The sequence below is a fragment of the Trichoplusia ni genome, chromosome 11 (genome assembly GCF_003590095.1).
Source record: "Trichoplusia ni isolate ovarian cell line Hi5 chromosome 11, tn1, whole genome shotgun sequence".
NCBI classification, from domain to species: Eukaryota; Metazoa; Arthropoda; class Insecta; order Lepidoptera; family Noctuidae; genus Trichoplusia; species Trichoplusia ni.
Genome location: NC_039488.1, coordinates 4912034 through 4937493, shown reverse-complemented (window position 1 = coordinate 4937493; position 25460 = coordinate 4912034). Strand labels below are relative to the sequence as shown.

Sequence of the window (25460 nt, the reverse complement as noted above, 5' to 3'; positions counted from 1 at the left end):
AATACACAATAATATTTAACTGAATATAATTACAATCAACAAACTAAGTATACTGCATGCACACTAATTAGGAACATTTGTATTCGAAATTATTAAATCCTTTTTATATCTATTAATGGCTGAAAGATTGGATTTAAAAATAAAGAAATAATATTTAGGTTTGGCTACACCAAATCTCTTTTCTAAATTCTAATTAAAAAGTTTATCTGTCAAAGTGTTGTCGACTGGGTACATACTTTGTGCTATTTATTTTTAACAAAGATACTAGTTTCTAAATAGCTAACGATATTATAACCCTAATACTCATATCAAAAGTTAAATTATTTGTTTAAAATGTTTTTACCTGGATAGCTGTTAAAACTTATGAAGTAGAAGGTATGTCAAATAATTGTTATTGTTATGTGCTCCTTGAATGTTTATTTACATAACATTATTTAGCATATAATCTGATTGTCTGTCATTTTCCAACAAAAGATAGTTAAATGAATTAATCAGATGACTGTATTGGTAACCTCACAACAAGATTCTTATTTTTCTATTTGGTGTTTGTAGATAAACAAAGTGTTTGATTACAAATTATTGCAATATTCATAGCAGTAATGTTTATTTTGCTGATCAAATTTCTCAATGTATTTATAATATTGTCTTCAAGCAATGATATTATTCTTCATACTATTATTCTGCATTACAATAACAACTCTATTCAAAAATATTTGAAATAGAAGTGTAAATTAATTAGGAAATAAAATTTCCTTCATAGTAACAGTAAATTGTTCATGTCAATGACTTGTGACCCGGGCTGAACACTGATAACACGACATAATTATTTGTTTACTTAACAAGGTAGTTGATTTTACTATAATTATATAAGCAGAAACTGTTTACATTCCATTTAGTGAAGTTATTTGTAGCATTATCATTAGTTTCCCACAATACTGTGTTTTATTTTACTTAGCAGTCATTTAGACAGGAGTTTTTGATTTTCATTTATAGTTTGTATTTGTTGCAGTTATAATTAGATTACAAAATGAAGGAAGAGGAGTTGACATATATATTAAATCTGCTTGATAAGCTAACAGGAGAAATTTATGATGTGAGTAAAATCCTATCTTTTTTTCCGAAATTATCTTCTGTAAATATATTACTTAAAATTCAAACTTCATAGTAACTGATAATAAAAAAGGTAAAATCAAGACCAGCTTTATTTTTATTTTTGTTCCTTTTTCTTTAATGTTAATGTTTATGTAAAATGTTTGCTTTTACCAGGAAATTATACAACTGCACTATGACATTGAAGAATCCAAACCATGCAAGGAGTTCAGCAATGAAACAATAGAGTTTATAAAAGTGAACTTAAAAAACAATCCTGTGACCACATCTACAATCCTATCTTACATACAACAACATGCTCAGAGCGACGATCCTAATGTCAACAAAATACAGACCCTTTATCTGGACATCTTGAAATATGAGCTGAGCGAAACCAACTCTATTGATAGGCTTATAACTTTGATATCACTAGTGAGATGGAAAGAGCCCCTCTTGCCGCAATTCATCACACAAATTCTACAACCAATCTCTGAAGAACATTATAGGCAATATAGAAAGCAAATCCTGCTTTCTCTTATACCTCATGAGAGACCCAACCTTTTACACGTTGCCTCAGAGTTGATGCAGAAAAATGAGCCACAGAAAGAGTTTAAACTCACTCCAGAATATATGCTCGAACTATGTTACCAGGACAGGACACACTGGCTGCTGAAAGCTGCCCAGGTGTACAAACAACAGGTGCATGACATGAAGAATGTCACTTTCAAAATCAACAACTTCACTAAGCAGATTCTCATCATGGTGCTCATAGATCTCACAAACAGTCCTGAAACATTTGATCTAACATCTCTAGTGCATCAGCTCACCAACATATTCTCAATTTTAGATACATATACAACAGCTGATAACCAGCTACAATTTTATATAACTGAAGTGAAAAGAGAATTGACAATAATCAAATTCTGTTTAGAAAACAATTGTAAAATTATGACCACTTCTATTTTTAGTCAGCTATTGGCACAGAGTGCTCTGGCGGTGATATCTCAAGTATGTAGACTTTCTAAAGTAGATAGATATAAAGTCTCAAGACTTTTAAATACGAATAATGATTTTATTGCCGAGTTAAAAACTTTGAAGAATAAATCTAACATTAAAGTTCAGGATAAGTATTGCTCTAACTGGGATGTTATGACATATAACAGTTACTGTGCTATAACGAAGATTATAGATACAATAGTGAACTCGTCTGAAGGTGTTGAGAATGCCCAGGACACTGTATCATCCTTGGACGAATTAAAACGCCTAGTCTTATCTATACAGCCCCCACAGAGCTGTATTGAAGTGATCGAGAATATTTTCTCATGTCTTTTCTTGAGATATGAATATTTTTCGTGTCACGAGCACAGTCAGGACTATCCCTGCGGTGCACACTCAGATTGTTCATATTTTTACGCAAAAAAGCAGACAACAAATTCAAAAACCGGTAATAATAATACTTCGGGCTTTATGTGTAACTCTTACACAACTCAGCTAGTATTAAATACATTGAAGCTATGTTTAGAGAAGTTGGAAGAAAAGTCGGAAGTTTTGGACAATGAACAGGAGATATCATTGAGGCTCAAAAAGTTGGTGAAGGTGGTGAACCATTCTATTTGGAAGCTGCAGTTAGTGTCGACGTTGTCTCCCGACACTAGCCCGTTGCCATTGAAGCTTTGTTTAGACTATGTCGAAGTGGACGAGAGTAGTGAAGACGAAGCTCGAGAGATGGACCTTAAGGCTTTCAGGAAAAAACCGAAAACTCGAAGGAGGAATACCAACGCAAAACACGATGTCGACCAAGTTATGTTCGCGTCAACTGTGTCTGACGAAAGTGAGTCACTTAAGCAATTTTCACTTAGAAATTTTCACATATTAACCAAAATAAACTCGTTTAATGCAGTTCTTAAAGAAATATTCTGTTTTCAGCATATCCATCTAAAAGAGGCAACGGCATAGATTTCATATCAATCATGCTGGCAAAACCTACAAGCCTCGTCGCTCTTGCACTGTACCATAATGACTTCTCCAAAGCCAATCAGATTTTAGAGGTAAGTGCTATTTTCACCCCTAAATAAAACTTTCTTGAGAATTTATTTCACTCACACTCAACCGTTTTTATAGAGACCTCAAAGTTTTAACGTCGAGGGCCTCAAGAAAGCCCTATTTAGGGGTCTTAAATAAAACGCAATAAAAGCAAAATTTAAAATGGCTTTAAAATAAGTCTGTATCTTCAGATATGCCAGTAAAAAGCCCTAAAATAACTACAAAGTCTTTATAAAATGTTTAAACTCTTCATAACATTCTTTCTCGCGTGGACTAGGATCGTACATGATAAGCTCCCCGTTCTTCTTTTTGAACACTCCTGGTGGGTACATGACTACATACTTCTTCGCTTCCTCGATAGTTTGCTGGGGCTTAAAGAACTTGCAACGCAAACAACAGCAACACCAACCTGAGGGTTAAGTTAGAGTGTAGATTCTGAAGGATTACTGCCACGTCTTATTCAATTTTGACGACGACGAATTAGTGGCGTTTCTCTTTCACAACTGCAGTAAATAGTACTTTAAAATGTTGCCGTTGGCCTTTAGGCAATGTGTAATAAATCTGATATGAATATATCCATCGATAAATAAGCTGGTCATAGTGGTCATTGTCACACCATCCTGGAGTCACCCACTGCTACATATAGGCCTCCCCTTTTTCTGCCACTCATAGTCACACTCATTTTCACAAGAAAAAAATAATGTACAAGTAATGGAGGTACACTCCTAAATATTAATGCCATACTAGAACTTATTAACTTAGATTTCTTATGATAAATAGGATCATTTGCAAAGCTATTATTACCTTGTAGCAATACTTTAATCGATCCAAAAGACCCTGACACTGAATATATTTAGCACTGTTGCATGCTTTGTGTGCGATTCTGACCTTGACGCAAACTAGTTTAGGTAAAATGTAAGAATAATTATGAATGCAAAAGTTTTTTTTATATTAAAGTAACTCCACTGTACTTGTGTATGTCACTAAACCGCTAGACCGATTTGAATGTTCTTTTGGAAATTTTGCGGGCCCTAGACGGTTTAGATTCATCAGTTCGGTAGAACAGAGTACGTCGAAGTTAGTCTGATCAGCCTCTTTCCAATGAACATGTACTTGAATTATTTCTACCCATACGCGTTCTGACTAATTTGTTGGAAAGGATAATATAAATAAAATAATATAAAACTTTTATATTGCTCTACATTCTGTATTCTATCGTTACTTCTGACATTTGCACTAATTTTCGCCTACGTAGGTATTTAATAAATACGTGATGAAGCGAAATGACTACGTGTGCTCTTTAGTGCTCAGGTTATCAATTGTTTTGGTTACAACGATACATTGTATCGATATTTCCGTACCTACTGATTACAGTACCCATATGTAGTAAATATACCTACTATTAGCTCTATCTGGACGGTTATGATTACTCAGTCAGCTTTGATTACTGCCATATCTTCTGCATACCTTATTACTACTTCTCCACTCCATTTTAGGCTCATATGTACCTTTCCATCCAGCCATCATACAAAGCTATCCGATTGCCTGGAGACTTCAAGCAAGCGTATAGCTCTGTATTCATTATTTCGTCTTACCTCTTGTACACCAAACAGGAACAGCGATAGCCAGATAAACCAGGAACCATATCTGTATAATCTTCCACATTCTCGCGGATATGTCTTTAGTTAATTGACGTTCGTTATTGTAATCGTGTATTAGACATTTAATCGCATGGAACCCGATTCCCTTCACATTTTGCGTGCAGTTTTCAGTTTCGGTTCTCAGTAGTAATATTGTTTTCACCATATTGATCGCACCGTAGTCTGACAGAACTGTAATTTAAAAAAAATACAATAATACTGAAGGCAGACTAGAGAAAAGAAAGATAAAACAACAATTCAAACTATAGTCACTGGATAGATTGTTTGGTGAAGCACTAACCTGGGTTTAGGCCCACTGCATAAAATAATACGCTGAATGCATTACAAAAAAAAAAAAAGTCAGTCGATTGCTTTTTATACTACATATTACGGTGCGCAATTTGCGTTTTCATCGTCATTTATTACAATAAGCTCCCAGAGATTAAAGGAAATTTGGAATTGTATCGCATAGCTGTTGCTAACTTGCTTATCTGTCTCCTCATCGACGATAAATATAGATTGCATAGGTAGTTGTCGAGTTTCAGCATTCAGAAAAAAAAGCATCTCAATATTTTAATTTTCATTCCCAAAAAACAATATAATTATTAAATAGACGACATTGCCGTTGGCCTAAGGCAATGTGTCACAAATTTTGTGAGAAAGCAGTAATCATCCATGGACATGCAGAGCTGTTTTTCAACGACTAGACATTTTTTTTAGATAAAAAAAATCTTCAATCTCCCCTTTCTTACCCGTTCACACTTCTGCGCATCCCTCATCCAGTATTTCCCATAAGCTTAGCTAAAATAACTAAGTATGGTTGATATAATCTACAATACCTGTTTTCTTTATCTGATACGTATCTTTTGACCGAGATTCGTTTTTCTCCTGTTCATAATACTCGTCTAAGAGGCTATCGTAATCATATTCCGTTTCGTTTTCTTTTGTTTTAGTCTCTCTTTTCTTAATCGCGTGCGCATCGCCCGGCTGGAATGTATTTACAAGTTTTGCTATTATATTTCTAGTGTGAATCATGAGACTTATCCACTATTGTATCTAATTAGTTACGCCATAGCAAAACAAGCCCGCATACTGTTTTGCATACAATCACTAATTGTATATTTGTATGTCATTTACGTCATTGCTTGCTCGTATTACATTAAGAGCTAAAGAGCAAAGATAATAAGGTTGTTTGAGCTATGTTTGATGTCCAATGTATTAAATATGAGCTTATTGAGTAGGACTTTTGCCATTGTAAAAGAGAAACAGCGCATTATTTTGCACGTAGCTCTGTTTCACTTCCACAACGGTCTCATATTCCTGTTTAATGCTATATTTTCCGCCTAGGTTACGAAGAATAGATACACAGCTTGTAATAAATTTGCTTACAGCCAATGTACCCTATTCAGGTACATTGTTTAAGCCTATCCACGTTTTTTTTAAACAGCTGTGACCACATTAACTGATTCGGTCATTTATCATACCGACTGACAAACAATTACTCACAATAAAAATACAATTAGTGAGTAATATTTATTTACATTATTTGAGGAATGTCAAACACGAAATATTAATGAATTTTTTTGTGTTTATTCAAGTGGCTTGTTTTTAAATAGATGATGAGTTTCATTGATAAGTTCAAGCGGCTCTTTCTGAGGTTAAACCTTGATAGGGTTGTCGTATCCAAACTCCTGCGACGATGTTTCGGATGTTGACAGAAGTTCCTAAGAATTTATAGAATTCGGAAATTATTACATAATAACTGTTGGTTGCAGAAGTATGTAAATAATATTTACCTTTATATATGATTCGATGGCCTGTAATTGGGAGGCCTATGTCTATCAGTGGACGAATATAGACTGATGATGTTGATGATATAATTCTACCTTTTTGCAAAGGTCCTTATGGGTCTCTTAGTAGTCGCTAGCTGTGTTTATTTCCAGCTAAGACTAGATTGATTTTGCTTTACTTAAAGGTCAGAGCGAAAACAAATTCCAAACCACCGCGGTTAACCTAGGATTAATTCAACTTACCGGAGTCATGTAGGAAGAGATAATATAATTTGTGCGCCCCGTCACCACAATTATTGGCATAACAAAATCTTTGGGGGAAATAGAAAGCAGAGAATCTGTATCGCCGGGAGCAACCGTAGTAAATGTATCGTCTGGGGAAATCGGCATTATTGCTTCGTCAGAAATAGGCATAAACGCTTTATCCTGGGATATAGGTGTCATTGCGTCGTCTGAGTAAAGAGGCACAACTGTTTCAGTTGTACTAGGGGTTTCTATAGGGTACATCGGCGTCACATCGTCTGTGGCAACCGGCATGACTGCTTCGTCGGACGAAATTGGGGTAGCCGCACTGGAGCTTGGAGGAGTATTATCTTTTAATGTGGGGAACGTTATTTTTGTCTCGGGCTTTTTGGTGGCCTTCTTATTTGCTGCTTGCACCTTTCTGAAATTAATAGTTACAAATACAATCGAGTCTGACAGAAACAAATAAAATATATATCTTCAAAGTGATTCCATGTTAGATAAGTTTATTTTCTACTCTAATTAAGTATGTTGAGGTCTTTTATTTATCAATAAAAAATACGACTACTGTTATTACTCCAGTTAAACATGCATATGGAATTATTTTATACGAAATCCTACTTTCTACTATTCGATTAAAACAAGCAATAATTACTTTTTGAATTCACTTAATCGAATCTTATTCTTATTGTCTATGTTGAATTCCTTTAACTGTTGTTTCCCGACCATCTCGTAGTCGTCCTCAGTTATAACGAGATCGACCTTGTAGTTAGCTTTATCATGTAGCAGGACGTTGTACGAATCTTGTATAGCCATGCTATACGTGCAAAGTATATGGCATAGGCCGATAGACGCGAACAACATCATTTTAATACTTCTAATCACTGTTTAGGGATTATTTTAGTATTGTTTTACCCCATAAAGAAGAATTAGAGAAGAGACATTGACATGATTTCAGGATGACGTATGACGTTACATGATACTAGACAATAGTCAATCAAAATTCTCAAGTAAAAAGGTCGATTGATACATACAGTTTGAAAAATGAAAAGTCCAGTTGAATATTGTAGGCAGAAAACTGGCGACAATCGAATCATTCAATCAGTATTATTTTATTAAATTGGGTCATTTAACTTGATTGATGAAAACCATTTTTCAATTTCAGATGTTTGACCTAGCGGATTCCGAAATAGCTACGGAAGTAACATTTACGGAACACCTGCGTAACTTGATAGCGAAGATAAAAAATATAATTTACTATAGAGATGACACTCGTTACCCAACCAAAGAACTATCAGCTTTATCTGTCGTGTCCACGGAGGTCATGGGGCTCGTTGAAGGGTTCCTGGCCTCGAATAGGGCTCCAAACTCCTTCGATATCATAGAACTTGGAGCTCGACATCCGCACTTGCAATTATACAATCACCAAAACGCCCCCTTCATAAACGCAGTCGATATATTACTGAGTAGTGGACTGAACCGCGAGATCACTTACGGACTGATAAATGTCGTGGAGAGAAAGCTCGCAGAAGTAAGAAGCTGCACCGATATCGCAGCAGTCAAAAAAACCAACTACATACGCTTCGTCGAAGACATTGCCAGCGTCACATTCGAAATCTTCGGTAACACTGAAAAGTCTTTTAGCTTTATCGACAACATCTGTGGACTGATCACAGATTGTCGCATCCCTGTTAAACATAAAGAGTTTTGTAAACTAAATCAACTCTCTAAAGAACTGAGGCAGTCATGCGAGGACTTGGTAGACATTGTGTCTTCGAATGAAACCGTGGAGCTAGACCCTAACTTACTTCAGAAATACCACCAAATTTATATGAACGTAGTTGCTGCGTCAGATAAGGATATATGCAATATATCAGAAGTCTCGCGCCAAGGTAGCAGAAAAGCCAGAATACCATACCTAAGGATGTGTTACATGTACTGTAAGACTGTGTCTCAACTGGAACAAGAAGACAATCGTTCTGTTGACAGCGGTTCAGAGACGCCATATTTCTCAGTCCTCGAACGACAACTTCACGACATATTTGGTAATATGATAAATAACAAAGAAATCCCAGTCACTAATCTGGAACCAATATGTAAAAAGTTAAATGTCAATCTCATACCAAAGCTTATATTAAACTTCTGTCCGTCCATCACACTGGCTGGGCCGCAAAAAGAAGCAAGCGAAGTGAACTTCAACAATCTGCTTCACGTCGTATATGACTTTAAGAATCCGGAAGAAAACTTGTTCCTGGACCCAGTTACGAATTTCGCCCCTCTACCACGATCTCCTGACCCGCAGTGCCTTACGTACGTCGTTCTACATAACTGGGTCTTAGCTCATATCATCAAGAAGATTCATACTTCCCATAACGAAAACAGTCTGCAACAGAGCATGGATGCTCGTACCAAATGCTTGAACAATTACATGGAGTTGGAGAGATTCAATTGCACGAAATATTTGTTCGGTGGCAATAAATATCTGGCGTCTCTTCACACGACTGTTGATCTTGACAAGTTGTTTTTGTTCATGCCTCAATTGATTGAATCTGGAAAAATCCTTAAATGTCTTAACATAATAGACTCTCTCTCAGAACGTCAGTTGGCTTGTAGTGCGAACTTGTCGAATTTGAGAGATTTAATACTTTTTAAACTGGCAACAAATCCAAAAATACCGAACAATTGGAAGTATTGCCAGTTTCTGAAATGTCCCGACTTGAAAGTGGACTTAATATTGAATAACTTGAGTGTATGGTCGGCGGATGGCGCGTTAGAAGTGTTGGACTATCTTCGTTTCCTTTTAAACCAAGATCTATTAGACGATGGATTATATGAAAAATGTTCGGATTGGATAGTGAAAATACCCTTGTATGACCAGGTACGATTTCATTAATATATTTAAAGTTTGATTAACATTAATGAACTTGAGTATAATATCGACCTTTGTTGTAATTGTAGATAGCAGCAATAATGGGCTCAAATCATTGGTACGACATCTATGAAAAATCAATAGAAAACCCGGAGAGTGTCATCGAAGTCCTTATGGATAGTCAGCAGGTAAATATGTATTCCTTATTAACACAGATTACATGCGGAATAAGTTCAAAATTTTAAGTTGTTTTTTTTTGTGTTTCAGTTCAAACTATGTTTGGAATGGGCCGACGCACATGAAGTATCAGAGAACATGAAAAATCTCATTGTGATGAACTTATTAAGACAATTGTTCGAATATACAAATCAGGCAACACCAGAGCTTGTAAGCCAGCTACTCCTACGCTTACCAACTTCTCAAGCCATGGACCTCATTCAGGACGAGATGTCTAAAGTTCGAAATGTGGAAATACTCCAAGTCTGTGTAGATTTCGTCTCTGGAAACTCCTTCGATTGGAAATCATTTGAAAACATTAAAATAGGACTCCAAATCATGCTAGAAATAGACCCGAACTGGCGGCATATGTTCTGGGACCTCATAGAAAGTCCGTTGCTTATGCTCGAGCAATTCTTAATGAATGCAAAGCTGGACGTGCTTGCTAACATTGTGAACAAGATTTCTCCGAGCCTGAAGAAAGACCCCACTGGAGACAATCTCTACTACAATATAAAGTCGATTGAAAGTCTAGTCATATCCCGGAATGCCGTTGATGCGTTATTGAGATTTTACGCTGAAAAGGCTCTAGACATGAGGAATCCAAGAAACGTCTGTCCAGCGCCTCCGAAACCTTCTGATGACTCGTTGTTACAATCTATAGATTCGATCAATATTGAGGCGGCGAACAAGCCTTTTGTGATGCCAGAACAAGTACCAAGCAAAGAGCAATGGGCAGAGGACTACTCGACAGACCGATGCATGTTATGCCATGCGTCGATGTTCTCCATGATCATCCGCAGACACCACTGCCGTCGCTGCGGTCGCCTTGTATGCCATGCGTGTTCGAGACACAGGATGCATGTCCCGACGTACCCAAGTGGAGTAAAATTTCGAGTTTGCGATGACTGCTACACACAGACAATGAATAAGAAGGCTAATTCCGATCAGGATATGATGCTCAGTAGTAATTCTGATTCGGCGGGCAGCGGGGTCACCTGCATGGACTGGTGCCTGTCAACAAACGCTAATAGGAACGACGCTGTTCGGACCGAGTTCAGTTATGAGTTTACCCCAAATGTGACGCTCTGTCTTTCTATTATGAAGATGCATTCGATTAACTTAGATTATCCAAGGTATGTCACTTCTGAAAACTATATTTCACTAATTTAGTCTTATTTTATATATTGCACGTCTTGGCAAGTGAAGAACAGAAAGAACTTAGTCTGGGTCATTAATACTAGAACCAGTTGCCAGAAAAGGAGTAACATTCTTTTCCATTTATTATTACTTTCCGCTCTCGTAAATTATTTAAAGGTTCTTGTGTCTAGGTTCCTGTTAGACCGCAGTGATGAGGTGGCACGGGAGTTGTCGCACGGTGGTGATGCTCGTCTGCTGGTGAGAGCCAGGCGGTCTCTGCTACTCGCCGCCGCAGAACTCTACTCCAGAACTCCACATGAATCTACGTAAGTTCAAATGATTTTTATTCTCTAGATTTTTACTGTATCGGATAGGGTTTTAATATAAAAACTTATTGGCGTTATGTCCAAGTAAATGAAATAACATTATTTTTTACTTAAAATTCCTTAGTTTATCATTCTATTCCAAATTGTTTTTTGCCCTATAAAAATAAGCAACAGATAATATTTAAAAAAAAAAGAAAAGCAGCAATAACATAGTATATTCGTGGTCTGTTTAAATGCATAATAATTAATGTTATCTTTTTTCGTGATTTCTAACATGATTTTAATTAGGGGTGCGGGTGGTCGTATAGTGGTGGCCGAGACGGGCGCGCTTCACGCCGCGCGTTGCCTCGCCCACGCGGACGCTATGGCCACGCTCGTCACACATCAAGCTCAACACCTCGTACCACACCATGGAGCGCATCCTAGTAAGTATCTTAAAAAGGTATATCTTAAACAATCACTCTTATAATCAGCATAAAAAAAATAGATTTTGAAATTCTAAAATCCCACCTTTTTAAATTTTATCAAAATCGGTCCAACCGTTTTTGTAGTTGCATTATCATTGGGTTTGAAGCTACCCTAAAAATTTAGCCTGAGCCTGCTAGCTTATCGGGAAGTGCCTCAAAATGGAGTTGCAAAAATCCAACCTATTTAGTTTATAACCATCCTCATCACATGTAGCACATCATAAAGCTTCGCAGAAATTATTACTTAGAACCACATGAAATATGACATAACATGATATTTAATGTGACTTCAAATTAAATCATCCTTTCTATTTTAAGGTCAAATCGTGAGATCACTCCTCGAAGCCGAAAAATGGGAATTGGCGCTAGAAATAGCAACAAAATCAGGTCTGCCAAGGAACAGCGTACTAGCCGCATGGGGCAAAGCGTGTCTCAAAGCTGGTTGTTTCAAACAAGCTCGGGAGAAATTTGCGCATTGCTTCAAAAATGCCTTAAACGTGTGTGCGGAGGTAACAGAAGATTGCGAATTCGGTAAAGAAGCGTCTGAATCTCAGTTTGTTAATAGAAGGCTGAATAATATGAGGTACTCGGAGCGGACGAGTTCTATGTCAAGTGTGCAGTCTGATGGCCGGCCGCGGTCCAACCCGCCACTGCTGAACGAGATTATAAGCATGCTTGAAGATATGAACTACCCTGTTAATCAACAGCTGTTGAACAAAGCTGAAACTATTAAGGTAAGTGTCAAAAATGGGTTGTTATTGCGGTAGAAGAATCCCTCAGAGTATTAAACAACAATAAAGATTTTTTCATTTGAAAGTACCTTAAAGAATGTATTTATTATAGATAATCATATTCTGCTCTACCTGAATGTACTTATTTGTTTGTTTTTAGCTAGCCATAATTTAAACAGACAGAAATGTAAATGCTCTTATTTTCAGTCCACAAACGAGAAACTAACAACAATGAACACTAACAAAAAGAAGATACAACTCAGCGAACCGGCTCTCAACATCATGCACACTCTAGCAAGCGTCAAGAAGATCAAACAAGGGGACTACAGCGACTTCCAAACAGCTGTCATCCCCCCCAAGAAGAGCCTCGCTCAAGGCCTATTGAGACGGAACAACAACCACACCGAACCAAAAATAGACCACCAACACAAAAGACTCGACCCCTTCTTCTACAAAGAGTGTGTTTTCTACCTCACCAACTACGGTTCCCATACGGCAAATATTGCCTTTTACATGAAGCATAGCAACTTGAGCGAGGTCATTCGGTATTGTTATGATAATCTGGTTGATAAGGAGACGTTCACCGAATCTGTGTATATGGAGTGCTTGAAGAAGGATAAGGTTAATGACCTGTTGAAGGCCATGAGCGATATTGATTCTACGCTTGATATGTGGGCGGTGAGTGTATACATACATTAATGCATCTTTGGACATATGTCCTTTCAAAGCATTTCAATCTCCAAGAAATATCTGATATGTATTTTTGTTTTATCGCGTTAGCACAAAATGAAGGGTATACACTATACAGTGAAATAAAATCTCGTGTGACGGTTTTTGGGAAACCTTTCTAGTGGACTATTTAGATTTTTTCAGTTAAATACTCTGATAAGTATCTAGAAACAATCCCCAATTTTTTTCCCCCCTCTTACCCACTTTAATTCAGTATTTTTATAATTCTGTGATATTCATACAGGAGTACATAATGCACATCTGCCGCACGCTGGAGATGTCCCGGCGGCTGGAGGCGTTGTACGCGGTGCAGTGCGGCAGCGGGCAGGCGGCGCGCGCGGCCGCCACGTGCGCGCTGCTGTACGCGCGGCCCGCGCCCCCGCCCGCGCCCGCGCCCCCGCCCGCGCCCGCCGCGCCCCCGCCCGCGCCCCCCTCGCGCACCTTCACGGCGCTGCAGACGCGCCAGCACCACCTCAGCGCCGCGCTGCACCACCTCGCCAACTGCGTGCCCGCGCCGCTCAGTCAGTACCCATACCTACCTGTTTACTTACGTCATAAGCGCGCTCTACACTCGCTCGCTTGCCCGCTACTTCTTGCTGTGAATTCGCGCCGTGCAACCGCCAACAAACGTGAACGCGCAAAACCTTCTCACGTTTCTAGGCCTTTCGCGCCGCGAGTATAGAGCGTGCTTTACATATATTCTGCGACTTGCGCGCGCAAATGTCCGGTCTGTAGCAGGCTGGCATCGCTTACCCTCTTTTTTACTAGTTCATTTTCCATATTCGGCACACGGCTTCCCGAAGTACTTCGATAAGAGGCGTTATATTCGCGGGGGCGCGAATATTCATCATATCAAGAGATCTTGTTTGACTACCGTGTTTGACGTTAAATTTACAAGATTCACCAAACCAACCCTAGTTTTTATTTAAAAATCTATATTCCAGAAACGAGCGACTCCAGATCATTCCATTTCAACTTGGACAAAGCGACAATCGACAACCTCATGACGACAATCACGCGACAAATCGAGTTAGCGAAGTTCCTGGCGGCGTGTGAGGCTAGCGGCCGACTGACGGAGAAAGTACTGAACGAGGCGATACCCATACAGAACCCGCGCAAAGACACCGACACGCCGGACTACAGACCGCTGACACTGTTCGGATCTAATACAGATAAGATAAGACTCGTTGCCGTCGTGCTAGCCAGTGGGCCCACCATAGAGGTTGGATATGAATTGGCTATCAAGTAAGTTCATTTTGTATCTGGAACGGGACAGTGTGTGATGGTAAAATAGTAGTTTATTGGATGTTGGTACAAGTAACATTAAAACCAATTACCCTCTTTTCAAACATACTTTTATTTTTTATGTAAAATTCTCTGGAACTACTTTAATATGAGGCATTGTGAAATTACATTCGGTAGAATAGAATGAGCGTGTTTAATTACTTTTTTCGATTTGTAGGATAATAACTGAACATAAGTTGGACTCGATGAACATTTACATACACGTCGCAAGATTTCTGGTCCATTCTGACAGATTCATGGAAGTTAAAACTCTGGCGAAGTGTATAAGGGCGTCCAAAGAAACGGCGGCAAGGTAAACTATATATGAATCAAACTATTTTTTAGAACATTAAGAAATGTTATGAGATTTATGAACATAAATAGAGATACTCTAGATCATCATCATCCTGGCCATTTACCCACTATGTTTTAGTCAGTTTCCAGTCTAACCGGACTAAGTACATTTTGTGCAAGTAGCGACTAGCGACTGTCTATCTGACCTCTTCAACCCAATTACCTGAGCAACACGATACCCCTTAGTTAGCCTGGTTTTCAGACCTTGATTCTGACGTCAAAAATGTGTTACTGACAGCGTGGACAATTTGACTTGCCTACCGAAACACGGAGGAACTTATAATATGACAAAGATGGTAACCATGGATAATCTATGGACCGGCCATATCAAGCGTAGCTTAACCTGTGATCGTTCCTCTTGTGTAGTCGCAGCTTAGCCACGAGGTCCCCAATTATAGATATTCTATAATAAATATAGTTTTAATATTGTGTATTCACCTCTTTTTTTATTATAGTTTGATGAGCGATCAAGTATTGGAGTCGGGCGTCAGCGCAGTGGTGTCTCGCTGTGAATCACGGGGACTATTGTACGACGAACAGGCTGAAATCCTCATTAGCGATATACACAGCGTTACTATTAAGGTAATAATATATGTGCGATGTGTTGATGTGATTGAAAAGAAAAATAAATACCTTATTAAACCATTAAGCATTTTTTAGTAGCTACTGGTCTTTTATGCATTTGCGAAGAACGGCACTGCGCGCCGCTTTTTTTAAAGTTTATTTACGAAATGCTTTCGCGTGCGCTTATGTGTCATTAATAATAGTAATTTTAAATAGTTTTGGTAAATACGTCTGAAGCTATTGTTTTCACTACGTTCGGATAAGATGATAATTAAGGAAAAAACTAAGCTGTACTATAAAAAAAATATTGGCGCCGTTCCAAGCTTTGCTCATAAACAGTATTTTATATTTTCTCAATTCTATTTGTTTTTATTGTAGATATCATGTTACCTAGTATGTCACAACGTGAGCAGCGCCTACATTCTAGCCGCTCGCAACGACCGGACGAACGATCTACGTAGAGTGTTGCAGGAGGCTGAGCGACTTGGAAATGATCAAGTCAGAAACGCTTGCCTCAAACGACTCACATCCAAAAATGTACTGTGATGCCATAAAGCAGTCAGGGCTTCAGATATACGCTTTTTAAGCGCTGACTATCGCTATTAGCCGCGCTTTTGGGAGGAAAATTAAAGCTTTAAGCGTTACAGTTGCGCTTGTTTTGAATTAATGACCTTACAAGCGCGAATTGTTTACGCAACATCGGAAATAAGAGCTATCATGTTACTAAAAAGATTTGTTACGACTCAGTTTATAAACTGTTTATTATATTGCAAATGTAAAATGGAATTTATTATTTAGTTGTTGAATCTACTTGTATGCTCGAAAATGAAAAATAATAAGGTACTTTCAAAATTCTTTATAAACTATATGCAATTGCTTTAAAGCACTTTGAACAAAAATAAATTAATGTGTAAGACATGTAAATTGGCGTAAACTTTTTATACCTAGAAGTTGGGCGCATGTGAAGCCCAATGTAGATTTTTATATTATACTTGGGCATACTGGTGCAATAGCAATGCCTGCATTTTCAAATGTGATATTATGACGATTTATATGTATTTGACATGTTTAAATAGATCTTGTTTTACTATGACTGATTGCCAGCTTATAATTTGTAATCAGTATTATTTCTATGGGTGTTCATTGGAAAATGTTTTTATAAGAGAGAATATAAATATATTTTGCTAAAAGGTGATATGATATAACCCATCAAGTTATGCTAAATTAAAATCAGTAATTATTTCATTGTATTAACTACATAATGTATTGGTCTCATATTGTGATATCAGATTGTTAACACATAATCTTCATTCATATTAAAAATAAAGTCAAGTTTTATTAGACTGTTGTTTCTTTTAAAAATCAGCCTATAAATGTGTAAATAATACAAATGAAGACTGCTGATAAACCTTTATTTGGAGAATGTAACATAAAATATTCATGATATAAAAATAAGGTGCATTGGACAGATGGTCAATGACTCAGCTGCGCTTGCATCACTAGCAACGGCAGGCAAGACTCCAACTCTTCAAACCTCACAGTGAGAGAAAAGCACACTTCAATGGACCTCATCCTACAAGCTAGGATATCACGGTGGTATGTTAAATAGCAAAGTTCACATTTTGTTCATAACACTATATTGCGCACTTAATTTTCAGTCTTGACACATTGTCTCAGCCTCGGGGCCTGATTACTGAGTGGCCATGGCCTTTTTCTTGGGTTTCTTCAACCGTTTTAACCCATTAACGCTTGTTTTCAATAAATTAGAATATGCAGTACTGAACTTCTCCACATCCCGTTGTTCTATAACCGTTGATATCTTTTTACTTCTTGATTGTGCCCTTATCAAGCATTTGTATTCTGGATTCTGAACAACTGGCTTTCCATCCCGTGGTTCTGGTTTGGTCCTGCCGTCATCTATAAAAAAAAAACGCAAGCATGATTACATGAATCTCAATCAAAACAGATAAATAACATTGGTTCACTCATAACTTACATCTTTTCATTGTCATTGTAATTGATCCAGACACACGTGCTTTTTGAAACAATTTTGTTAGTTCTGAAAGAAACTGAAAACAGAAATCAAATTATAAATTATGAAAATATGTGCTCAATTTCGGAGGCCATAAAAATATTATTTACCTCATCGTTTCCTAATAAAACCATGTTTTTAGTTTATTTTTATTATTTATCTTGTAACATAAATCCTTATAATAAACTTTTACTTTTATCTTCGGTACAAGTTTAACATTTTACGAATAAATTATTTGAACAACCAGTCGTCGCAGAACACTACGGACGGGACACGTTGACAAGACAAATTTGACGTTTGGGAAAATATGACCAATTGAAAAACGAATGCATTCACATAATACAAAGACGTCATTTAAACATTTTTAACAAGAAGTGCCAAAAAAAATATTCGACTAAAGTGATACATCACTACATACTATTAAATGCGAATATCCTAGGTCAAATAGGTTAATAAAGAAAAGTCCCTTTTCACCTAATTCTAACATAAATCACATCAAGATTTGTGATAGACCAAAAGAACTTTGAATTTATACTGATGACGTGTAACAATTTGACAAAACATTAAAAAATTAAGTTGAGGTCAAAGCTCCTAAAAGATAAACCTTTCGATGTCTGCTTTGTTTTATGTTTTTATAAAGAAAATTACTCATTTAATTAGACCCTTGACCCAGAAGCATAACAAGTCTGAAATGCATTCGATAACACGGCACAAACAACCGCTGGGAGTCGCGAATTGCAGACGTCTCAAATTGCAGTACAAATATACGAAGCATAACATTATTAAAAGCCCACTAGTGTCTACGTGGTACATTTATAAATTCAATTCGTGTGTTAAACATGTTAAACAATCAGAGTAAGATTTTTCTAATATTAATTTCGTTTGTAAATAATTGAAGTGGCGACACATTTTTCTACGTAGTTATATTGTTCGGTTATCAGTAAGGAATGTGTAGTAATTGACTCTTAAATTGAAGGACTCAACTCAAATAGAGAACTTCTGATATTATGAATGCTATTATTAGAGAACAGGAGTTCGTAACGACAAAAAGTAATAACGGATTCTGCTTTTATGAATACCGCTTAATTTAATTTCTATGTGGTAGGAAGGTAGTTAAAATATTTTTCATTTATTTCCTTATTAAAACATTATCTTTCACTATTTTACGTGGGTTAATGAATTTATCCTATATTGAAACATGAGATATATCTCAGAACTTTTGTTTACCTTGAAATATAAGGATAGCTCAACAATTCTTCTTCTTCTATTCTTCAATGTTTGAGATTATTTGTTAATAGGTACGTAGACATAATATTAAGTCTGTATTTATTACGTTATCAAATCGTTGGGCACTTCAAACTGAAAAAGCGCATCGATCGTGAATCTGCTCAAGTCTCAAACTCGTAGGGGATATCATAATATATTTAAATAAATGCGTACGTTACACGTAATAACGAGATACCTACTGTAGGTATATATAAAGAAACAATTGATGCTTGCTGATGGATTGACTTGAAAAACTGAGGTACTTGATACTTACTTCTTAAATTGAACAAACCCTTGTAGTACCAGCTACCGTATTTAAGATTCGGCTCTTTATCAGTATTTGGAGTACGCAGTCAAAATCACAGTTGCACTTTATTTGTTATAGTGACTACTTATGTGACCGCCTCGATAGCCACCGCGGGCGTTCTCGGTGGAGCTTATTACGCCTACCGCCTTTACCAGGAGCAACATCCGAAGCTACCGAAGAAATGGGAGCAAGTTGGTGTTCTGAAAAATATATTCGTCTACCCGATTAAGTCATGTGGACGAATCGAATTGGACAAGGCTGAATGTTCAATCTTAGGACTTAAAGATGGATGGCTTCGAGACAGGTAAAAATTGACGTACAATTTCTGTCACACTGAGTTAAAAATGCCTTAACGCCAGTCGCAAGGATTCCAGTAGGCACTTTCATGTAACCCCGTTGACTTTTGCTGGACCATTACAAAATGGAAGCACAACTGAAATTGTTACGTTGTTTCGCAGAATACTAATGGTTGTTGACGACAAGAACAACTTCATAACAGCCAGAGGTCACCCTGAACTGCTAAAGGTGACACCATCTATTAAAAACTCGGTGCTAACTTTGAAACATGCTGACATGGAACCTCTGAACGTCGATTTAGCAGAGGTAACCTTTTTAAATTTGCGATAATTACAGACACGGTCACCCTTCATACATATATACAACTACAAATAATTATTTTAATTCATCCATTAGGTGGTCGGTCAACAAAAACCTGTAACAACTACTGTTTGGCGCGTTCCAGTACCTGTTTTCGAATGCGGCTTTGAAGCAAACGAATGGTTTTCCAGGTAACTGTTCCTTTCATTCCACACATCCAATGGTGAGGAGCTAAGAATTAATGTGAGTGATAAAAAATGATTTCAGACTAATTGATCGGACGTCAATCAAGTACAGCTTAGTTTACTATGCATCGCAAAGTAGTCGTCCATACCGGGCCAATATTAACGGTTACTACAAATTCAAAAAGAATGATACAGTAAGTACCTAATCCACCGATTTTCTTTGGTAACTAACTTTACTTGATACCTTGTAATATCGATTATACATGTATTGATTTTCGTAGGCTGGCCTTGCCGATGAAATAGCATTCAATCTCATCAACGAGGCATCAGTGGATGATTTGAACAGTCGTATGACTAATTGTAAGGTCTCTGAGAAAAACTTTCGACCCAGTTTCGTGTTAACAGGAGCGAAAGCCTATGCAGAAGATGATTGGAAGTTTATGAAGATCGGAGAAAATATTTTCGAAATTATCAAACCGTGTACAAGGTAGTGAAACTTTCTGAATATAGGTACATCATGTTGAAAATTGGGTACGCACGTGATTTATAATGTAAATATTTTTTAGGTGCGTTCTAACTACTATCGATCCAGAGACCGGTGTGCGTAACTCAAACTTTGAACCACTGCAGACCTTAAAAAGGTAATGAACTTATTTTGATTTTTTGAAGTACAACTTCTTTAGGCGCCACTACTAACTGGACGACAATGCAACGGAAGTCCGTTACGGCAATATGGCGTCACGGCATCGGCATCCGGTTTTTTTTTTATATTTTGTCAATAGATATTTAAAAATTGATTATTGGTAAAATATATTGAAATGAATAATAATAAAAAGTAATTATTAAATATTGCAATAGCAAAAAAGTTTTACTCTAATCGCGTGTGACGGTTACACGCACTCTTTTATTTCTTTTTTTCTCTTATTATTATTAATTATGACTGTATCACGGTTGTATAAAAATACCTTTCCTCAACAGTTACAGACAAGTTGAAGATCCTCTTGCACGCAAGATAACGGGCTCTTCCCCACGCATGGGAATACAAATGGCGTTACGAACCAAGCCTGGCGGCTTGGTCAAAGTCAACGAACCAATTTACGTAGCATATTAAAATATAACCTTTTGTAAACATGTTATAATAAACGTTTACTTACGTAATTATCTTAGACAACAAAATCACATTGTGAATGTCACCATTTTCTCTTTTTTTAAGCTGGCAAACTGTTTTTACTTGTCAAGTTGTTGTGGAAATTGTGAAAAATGTGACCAACTGAAAAAGAATTAAGAAGTGCAGTCTCACAATTTCTAAAAGCCATTGAAACATAATATATTGTATTTAACTTAATTACGATTTAATAGTAATTGTGTCTGTTAATAAAAAACTCCAAGGCAATTGAAGCATTTTTTCTCTAATCATAATTACTAGCCTATAAGTAAAAAAGGTCTTAACACAAAAATTACTGTTAAAAATATATAAAATAATTAAATTTTTAACCAACATCAGGTACAATTTCGATGTTCATATTATGTACGTTATATCGGATTACACGATCATAACAACTGCTGAACTAATAATTAGGTAGGATTGATTTTTAGGTGAATTTTAACCATTGAGTATTTGATTCCAAAGTATGTAAGAATAAAAGCACATATAATTATTTCAAAAAACCATAAAAGTTTACTTCAGCTTCTTATGTTTGTTATGAAGACACTCGTTCACTTTATCACAGCCTTGACTTAGACGCATAACGAGTTCCGAATGCATTCGATAACGTAACACAATCAAATCAACTGCCGCGGTCGAGTAGACGTGCTACATCAATACAACAAGCATAATATTTATAGAATAACGACATCGTAGTGTTTACGTAGTCGAATCAGTTTGTGACTTCAACATGCTTAATAACCAGGGTGAGATTGTACGGACTTTTATTATTAGTTTATTTGGTTTAGAAAACGTCGCACGTCGTTTGGTTATCATTGATGTGATGTGTATAAATTGATTGTATTTGACTTGTTAATGAGATATGTAGGTACCTAACTATTTCTTAATTGTTACTATCATGCTTAATTATGAAATACTTTCCTAGAATAATAGTGACGAAACAAAATAAACCGCTTTTGTTTTCACGAATATCGGTATTAATACTTAATTCATCAAAAAGGTTTTAATACCTAACTAGGTAAGTAAATAATTTGCATAAAAGACGATAGGTACTAAATGTCGATTTATCTAAGCATAATTGTACACATTAATTTGTTTATCTACTTACCAATTAATTAATTGGCTTTGAAATAAAACTTACTTTAACTCTTGAATTTCCATAGACCTTGAAAAGTGGATAAGTTTGAAATACTAATGTAGGTAGGTAATGGAATATAAATTGCATATACAAGTAGGAATATAATCATAAACAAGTGTTTATTGTGATACAGTTACTAACACATTAGAGTCTATAGATGTTTGCGTTGAAACAAAGCGCATCGCACGCAAAGAATAACTCGCCCAAGTCGGAACTGGCCCTTAATCTGATAAAGGGCATTACATTATTGGGTAACTTCGACCAATGACACGACCTGACCTTAAATATGCGACTATTTAAACATAGCGTACATTATCTGTCATATGTAATGAAGTAGGTAACCTACGATATTAAAGTAATAACAATAGAATTCGTATCACGCTGTTGTGGCTAATCTCATTAATACAAGATTTATGTACCTACCTACTTCAATAAATCAGAGTAGTACGTAAATAGAGCTGATGGATCTGTACAAATACAGAGTCAAGTAATCGAGTATTTTGCTAGTTTCTAATATTTATTGATAAAAACCTAGGTTTTATTGATATTGTTGCTTATCACGTACATTTGCATCTTTACTCCTTGATAATTATCATACCTGTTATAGTGTCAACTTATGTGACCGCCTCGATTACCACCGCGGGCGTTCTCGGTGGAGCTTATTACGCCTACCGCCTTTACCAGGAGCGACATCCGAAACTACCAGAGACATGGGAACAAGTAGGTGTTCTGAAAAATATCTTCACCTACCCGATAAAGTCATGTGGGCGTATCGAATTGAATACGGCCGAATGTTCAATTTTAGGACTTAAAGATGGATGGCTACGAGATAGGTGAGCATTACACTGAAACGCGTAGGTAGATCATAAAATACCCTCCTATTGATGCAGTCAATAAACACGTTTATATCAATTAATGTAGCAGGGTCAGTCATTATAATATATAGACACTTCTCACCTCTCTAACCTTCGCTGTCTGATACTATAACTAATTGTTAGTTAATGTTATTAATAAGGAGACTGATTTTAGATCCCTTGACATTTTTGAGACATACCCTTGTATGATCTACATAAAAGCGTGATAATTGAAAGGTTAGAAGCATCTGTTACAGGCTGTAACAGATGCTTCGTTACAGCTGTTCCTTATGTTATATCGCAGAGTACTAATGGTTGTCGACGACAAGAACAACTTCATAACAGCCAGAGCTTTCCCTGAACTGCTAACGGTGACACCTTCCGTTAGAAACTCGGTTCTAACATTGAAACATGCTGACATGGAACCGCTGCACGTCAATTTAGCAGAGGTACAAGTCCTTAAATATTGTCTCGAAAGATAATCTACAACTAGAAAATTTAGACTAACGAACCTTGTAGTACATACTTTGGTCCGTAAGTACCGCCATTTGTATGGTAATTTTGTGTAAGTGGGTACGCCTCGTAACATTTACTTTATCATTAAGTGCAATCTTAGATTTTGCTTCAGTCTTTAATCGTTATTACTTATTTGAATAACTAATTAACTATACCCGCTGAACATACACAAACAATGTAAGGAAACAGTTGAGTTCGATCCACAACTAGTGTTCAAAGGCAATCATTATTTTTTTACTTGAAATGTCTGCTTTCTGTTTTTTTTCTATAAGCTGCAAAACAGCACTATAGATACTGTGCACATTTTATCTTTAGAAAAGACTTGATCATATATTTGGTATAATGTTAAAGAGCCTACCTACTAGCATTTCGGTTTTTATCTATATCACAGTAATAGTACATATACCTGTGTCTATATGGTTGCTGCGAGATACAAAATAAGTAATATGAGTAATCCTTTAGGTGGTAGCTCTGAAGAAACCTGCGAAATCTCGTGTTTGGGGCGTTTCAGTACCTGTGTTTGATTGCGGGTGGGAGGCAAGCGAGTGGTTCTCCAGGTACGCAACTAATCCTCTTTTCTAGTTGAGTACTTACAGACCGTGTTTTTCGCGTTATCAGCTCTGTCTGGATATGTGGTAGATACTGATAATAAAGTTTATCAGCAAGTTTTTTCCATAAAGCAAATATTATGCAATCTTTATTTGGTAAGAGTTGAACAAACTATTTTTTTGTTATTTAATAAGAAAAACTTATTAAGTTTAACAATTATATCGTATTTAGTATAAACTGAATTTTATAAGTGTTATACCATCAACCTTGAAGACTAAGGTTTTGATGTTGGAGATAATAATATAAAGATATAATTGATTTCAGGTTAATTGATCGATCATCCATCAACTACCGATTAGTTTACTATGCATCGCAAAACAGTCGTCCATTCCGGGAAACAACAAACTCTTTCTTCAAATTCACAAAGAATGATACCGTAAGTAACCACAATCTTTAGACGATAACTTTGTTTTTATTAAATTACATGAGCTCTTTATAAATGTTATTCTATATTTAATTTTCAGTCTGCGTTGGCTGATGAAGTGTCCTTTAATCTCATCAACGAAGCATCGGTCGATGATTTGAACACTCGTCTGACAAACTGTCAGGTTACAGAGAAAAACTTTAGACCCAATTTCGTGTTAACCGGAGCGAAAGCTTACGCAGAAGATGATTGGAAGTTTGTGAAGATAGGAGAAAATGTTTTCGAAATAATCAAACCGTGTACAAGGTACTTTTATTACCTTCTCCTCGTAAGTTCATGTTTGAAACTAAGTATTTGTATAATATATTTAATTTTCAGATGCATTCTAACAACAATCGACCCAGAAACTGGTGTGCGTAACTCACAGACAGAACCATTGGAAACCTTAAAAAGGTAAACTTATTAAAATTATAATGTATAATATTATATTGTTTTAACAACAAAAACATAAAACCGTCTTCAACTAGACCAACCAACTTAGCCAAACTTGATGAATTATTTCTTCCTGACAGCCATTTCTGGTTCGAAAAATTTATCAACAAAATCAGTTCATCTACCCGGAAGTACTAACTATAACGTAACAAATAAAAAAGATGGGAGGTGAATTGAGAACCTCCTTTTTGAAGTCGGTTGAAAAGTGTAGATGAAATCTTAATGTCGAACCATCATTTTAAATTAAGAAAAAGCATGTATTTTATCTTTGTTATAACTGGCAATATAGATTTTATATTTTTTTATTAAATAGTTACAGGCAACTAGAAGATCCTCGAGCACGCAAGTCCGCTAGCACTTCCCCACGCATGGGAGTACAAATGGCTTTACGCAGCAGGCCTGGGGGAATAGTAACAATTAACGAACCTATTTACGTAGCAAAATAAAAAA

General features: G+C 36.6%; 4 protein-coding genes across 4 annotated transcripts; 2 read left to right on the top strand and 2 right to left on the bottom strand.

Annotated features, from left to right (window-relative positions):
• Nucleotides 1–188: 188 nt before the first annotated feature.
• On the top strand, nucleotides 189–16826 carry LOC113498918 (zinc finger FYVE domain-containing protein 26 homolog). The gene is made up of 16 exons (XM_026879179.1): nucleotides 189–375; nucleotides 1010–1093; nucleotides 1267–2920; nucleotides 3016–3137; nucleotides 7971–9683; nucleotides 9764–9862; nucleotides 9942–11026; nucleotides 11222–11356; nucleotides 11645–11781; nucleotides 12142–12557; nucleotides 12762–13232; nucleotides 13528–13804; nucleotides 14228–14528; nucleotides 14746–14880; nucleotides 15377–15503; nucleotides 15864–16826. The coding sequence occupies exons 2-16, from the start codon at nucleotides 1028–1030 to the stop codon at nucleotides 16029–16031; spliced, it is 6906 nt and encodes a 2301-aa protein (XP_026734980.1). The 5' UTR covers nucleotides 189–375; nucleotides 1010–1027; the 3' UTR covers nucleotides 16032–16826.
• Nucleotides 3145–7960, bottom strand: LOC113498924. The gene is made up of 5 exons (XM_026879189.1): nucleotides 7461–7960; nucleotides 6806–7226; nucleotides 5612–5759; nucleotides 4728–4964; nucleotides 3145–3541 (listed from the first exon to the last, which is right to left on the bottom strand). Exons 1-5 carry the CDS (start codon nucleotides 7670–7672, stop codon nucleotides 3351–3353), a joined length of 1209 nt encoding a protein of 402 aa, XP_026734990.1. The 5' UTR covers nucleotides 7673–7960; the 3' UTR covers nucleotides 3145–3350.
• Nucleotides 16827–16880: 54 nt separating the features above from the next.
• On the bottom strand, nucleotides 16881–17805 carry LOC113498935 (signal recognition particle 14 kDa protein). Its single transcript, XM_026879201.1, has 3 exons — nucleotides 17628–17805; nucleotides 17482–17554; nucleotides 16881–17402 (listed from the first exon to the last, which is right to left on the bottom strand). Exons 1-3 carry the CDS (start codon nucleotides 17649–17651, stop codon nucleotides 17176–17178), a joined length of 324 nt encoding a protein of 107 aa, XP_026735002.1. The 5' UTR covers nucleotides 17652–17805; the 3' UTR covers nucleotides 16881–17175.
• Nucleotides 17806–18120: 315 nt separating this feature from the next.
• LOC113498787 lies at nucleotides 18121–25456 on the top strand. Its single transcript, XM_026878931.1, has 15 exons — nucleotides 18121–18372; nucleotides 19169–19394; nucleotides 19549–19693; nucleotides 19784–19878; nucleotides 19955–20066; nucleotides 20154–20359; nucleotides 20439–20513; nucleotides 20851–20981; nucleotides 22783–23008; nucleotides 23334–23478; nucleotides 24008–24102; nucleotides 24419–24530; nucleotides 24619–24824; nucleotides 24897–24971; nucleotides 25324–25456. The coding sequence occupies exons 1-15, from the start codon at nucleotides 18357–18359 to the stop codon at nucleotides 25454–25456; spliced, it is 1998 nt and encodes a 665-aa protein (XP_026734732.1). The 5' UTR covers nucleotides 18121–18356.
• Nucleotides 25457–25460: the final 4 nt, after the last annotated feature.

What these genes read in the sequence shown, in the direction of transcription:
- LOC113498918 (XM_026879179.1), top strand. Translation starts at nt 1,028, where the DNA reads ATGAAGGAAGAGGAGTTGACATATATATTAAATCTGCTTGATAAGCTA. An exon ending in GTCAACTGTGTCTGACGAAA is followed by an intron (nt 2,921 to 3,015) that starts GTGAGTCACTTA and finishes TTCTGTTTTCAG; the next exon opens with CATATCCATCTAAAAGAGGC. An exon ending in CTACGCTTGATATGTGGGCG is followed by an intron (nt 13,233 to 13,527) that starts GTGAGTGTATAC and finishes ATATTCATACAG; the next exon opens with GAGTACATAATGCACATCTG.
- LOC113498924 (XM_026879189.1), bottom strand. Translation starts at nt 7,672, where the DNA reads ATGATGTTGTTCGCGTCTATCGGCCTATGCCATATACTTTGCACGTAT. An exon ending in CGATTAAGTGAATTCAAAAA is followed by an intron (nt 7,227 to 7,460) that starts GTAATTATTGCT and finishes TATTAATTTCAG; the next exon opens with AAAGGTGCAAGCAGCAAATA. An exon ending in TCCTGTTTGGTGTACAAGAG is followed by an intron (nt 3,542 to 4,727) that starts GTAAGACGAAAT and finishes CTTAACCCTCAG; the next exon opens with GTTGGTGTTGCTGTTGTTTG.
- LOC113498935 (XM_026879201.1), bottom strand. Translation starts at nt 17,651, where the DNA reads ATGGTTTTATTAGGAAACGATGAG. An exon ending in TTTTATTAGGAAACGATGAG is followed by an intron (nt 17,555 to 17,627) that starts GTAAATAATATT and finishes TTCTGTTTTCAG; the next exon opens with TTTCTTTCAGAACTAACAAA. An exon ending in TACAATGACAATGAAAAGAT is followed by an intron (nt 17,403 to 17,481) that starts GTAAGTTATGAG and finishes TTTTTTTTATAG; the next exon opens with ATGACGGCAGGACCAAACCA.
- LOC113498787 (XM_026878931.1), top strand. An exon ending in GCAAGCGAGTGGTTCTCCAG is followed by an intron (nt 24,103 to 24,418) that starts GTACGCAACTAA and finishes AATTGATTTCAG; the next exon opens with GTTAATTGATCGATCATCCA. An exon ending in CCATTGGAAACCTTAAAAAG is followed by an intron (nt 24,972 to 25,323) that starts GTAAACTTATTA and finishes TTTATTAAATAG; the next exon opens with TTACAGGCAACTAGAAGATC.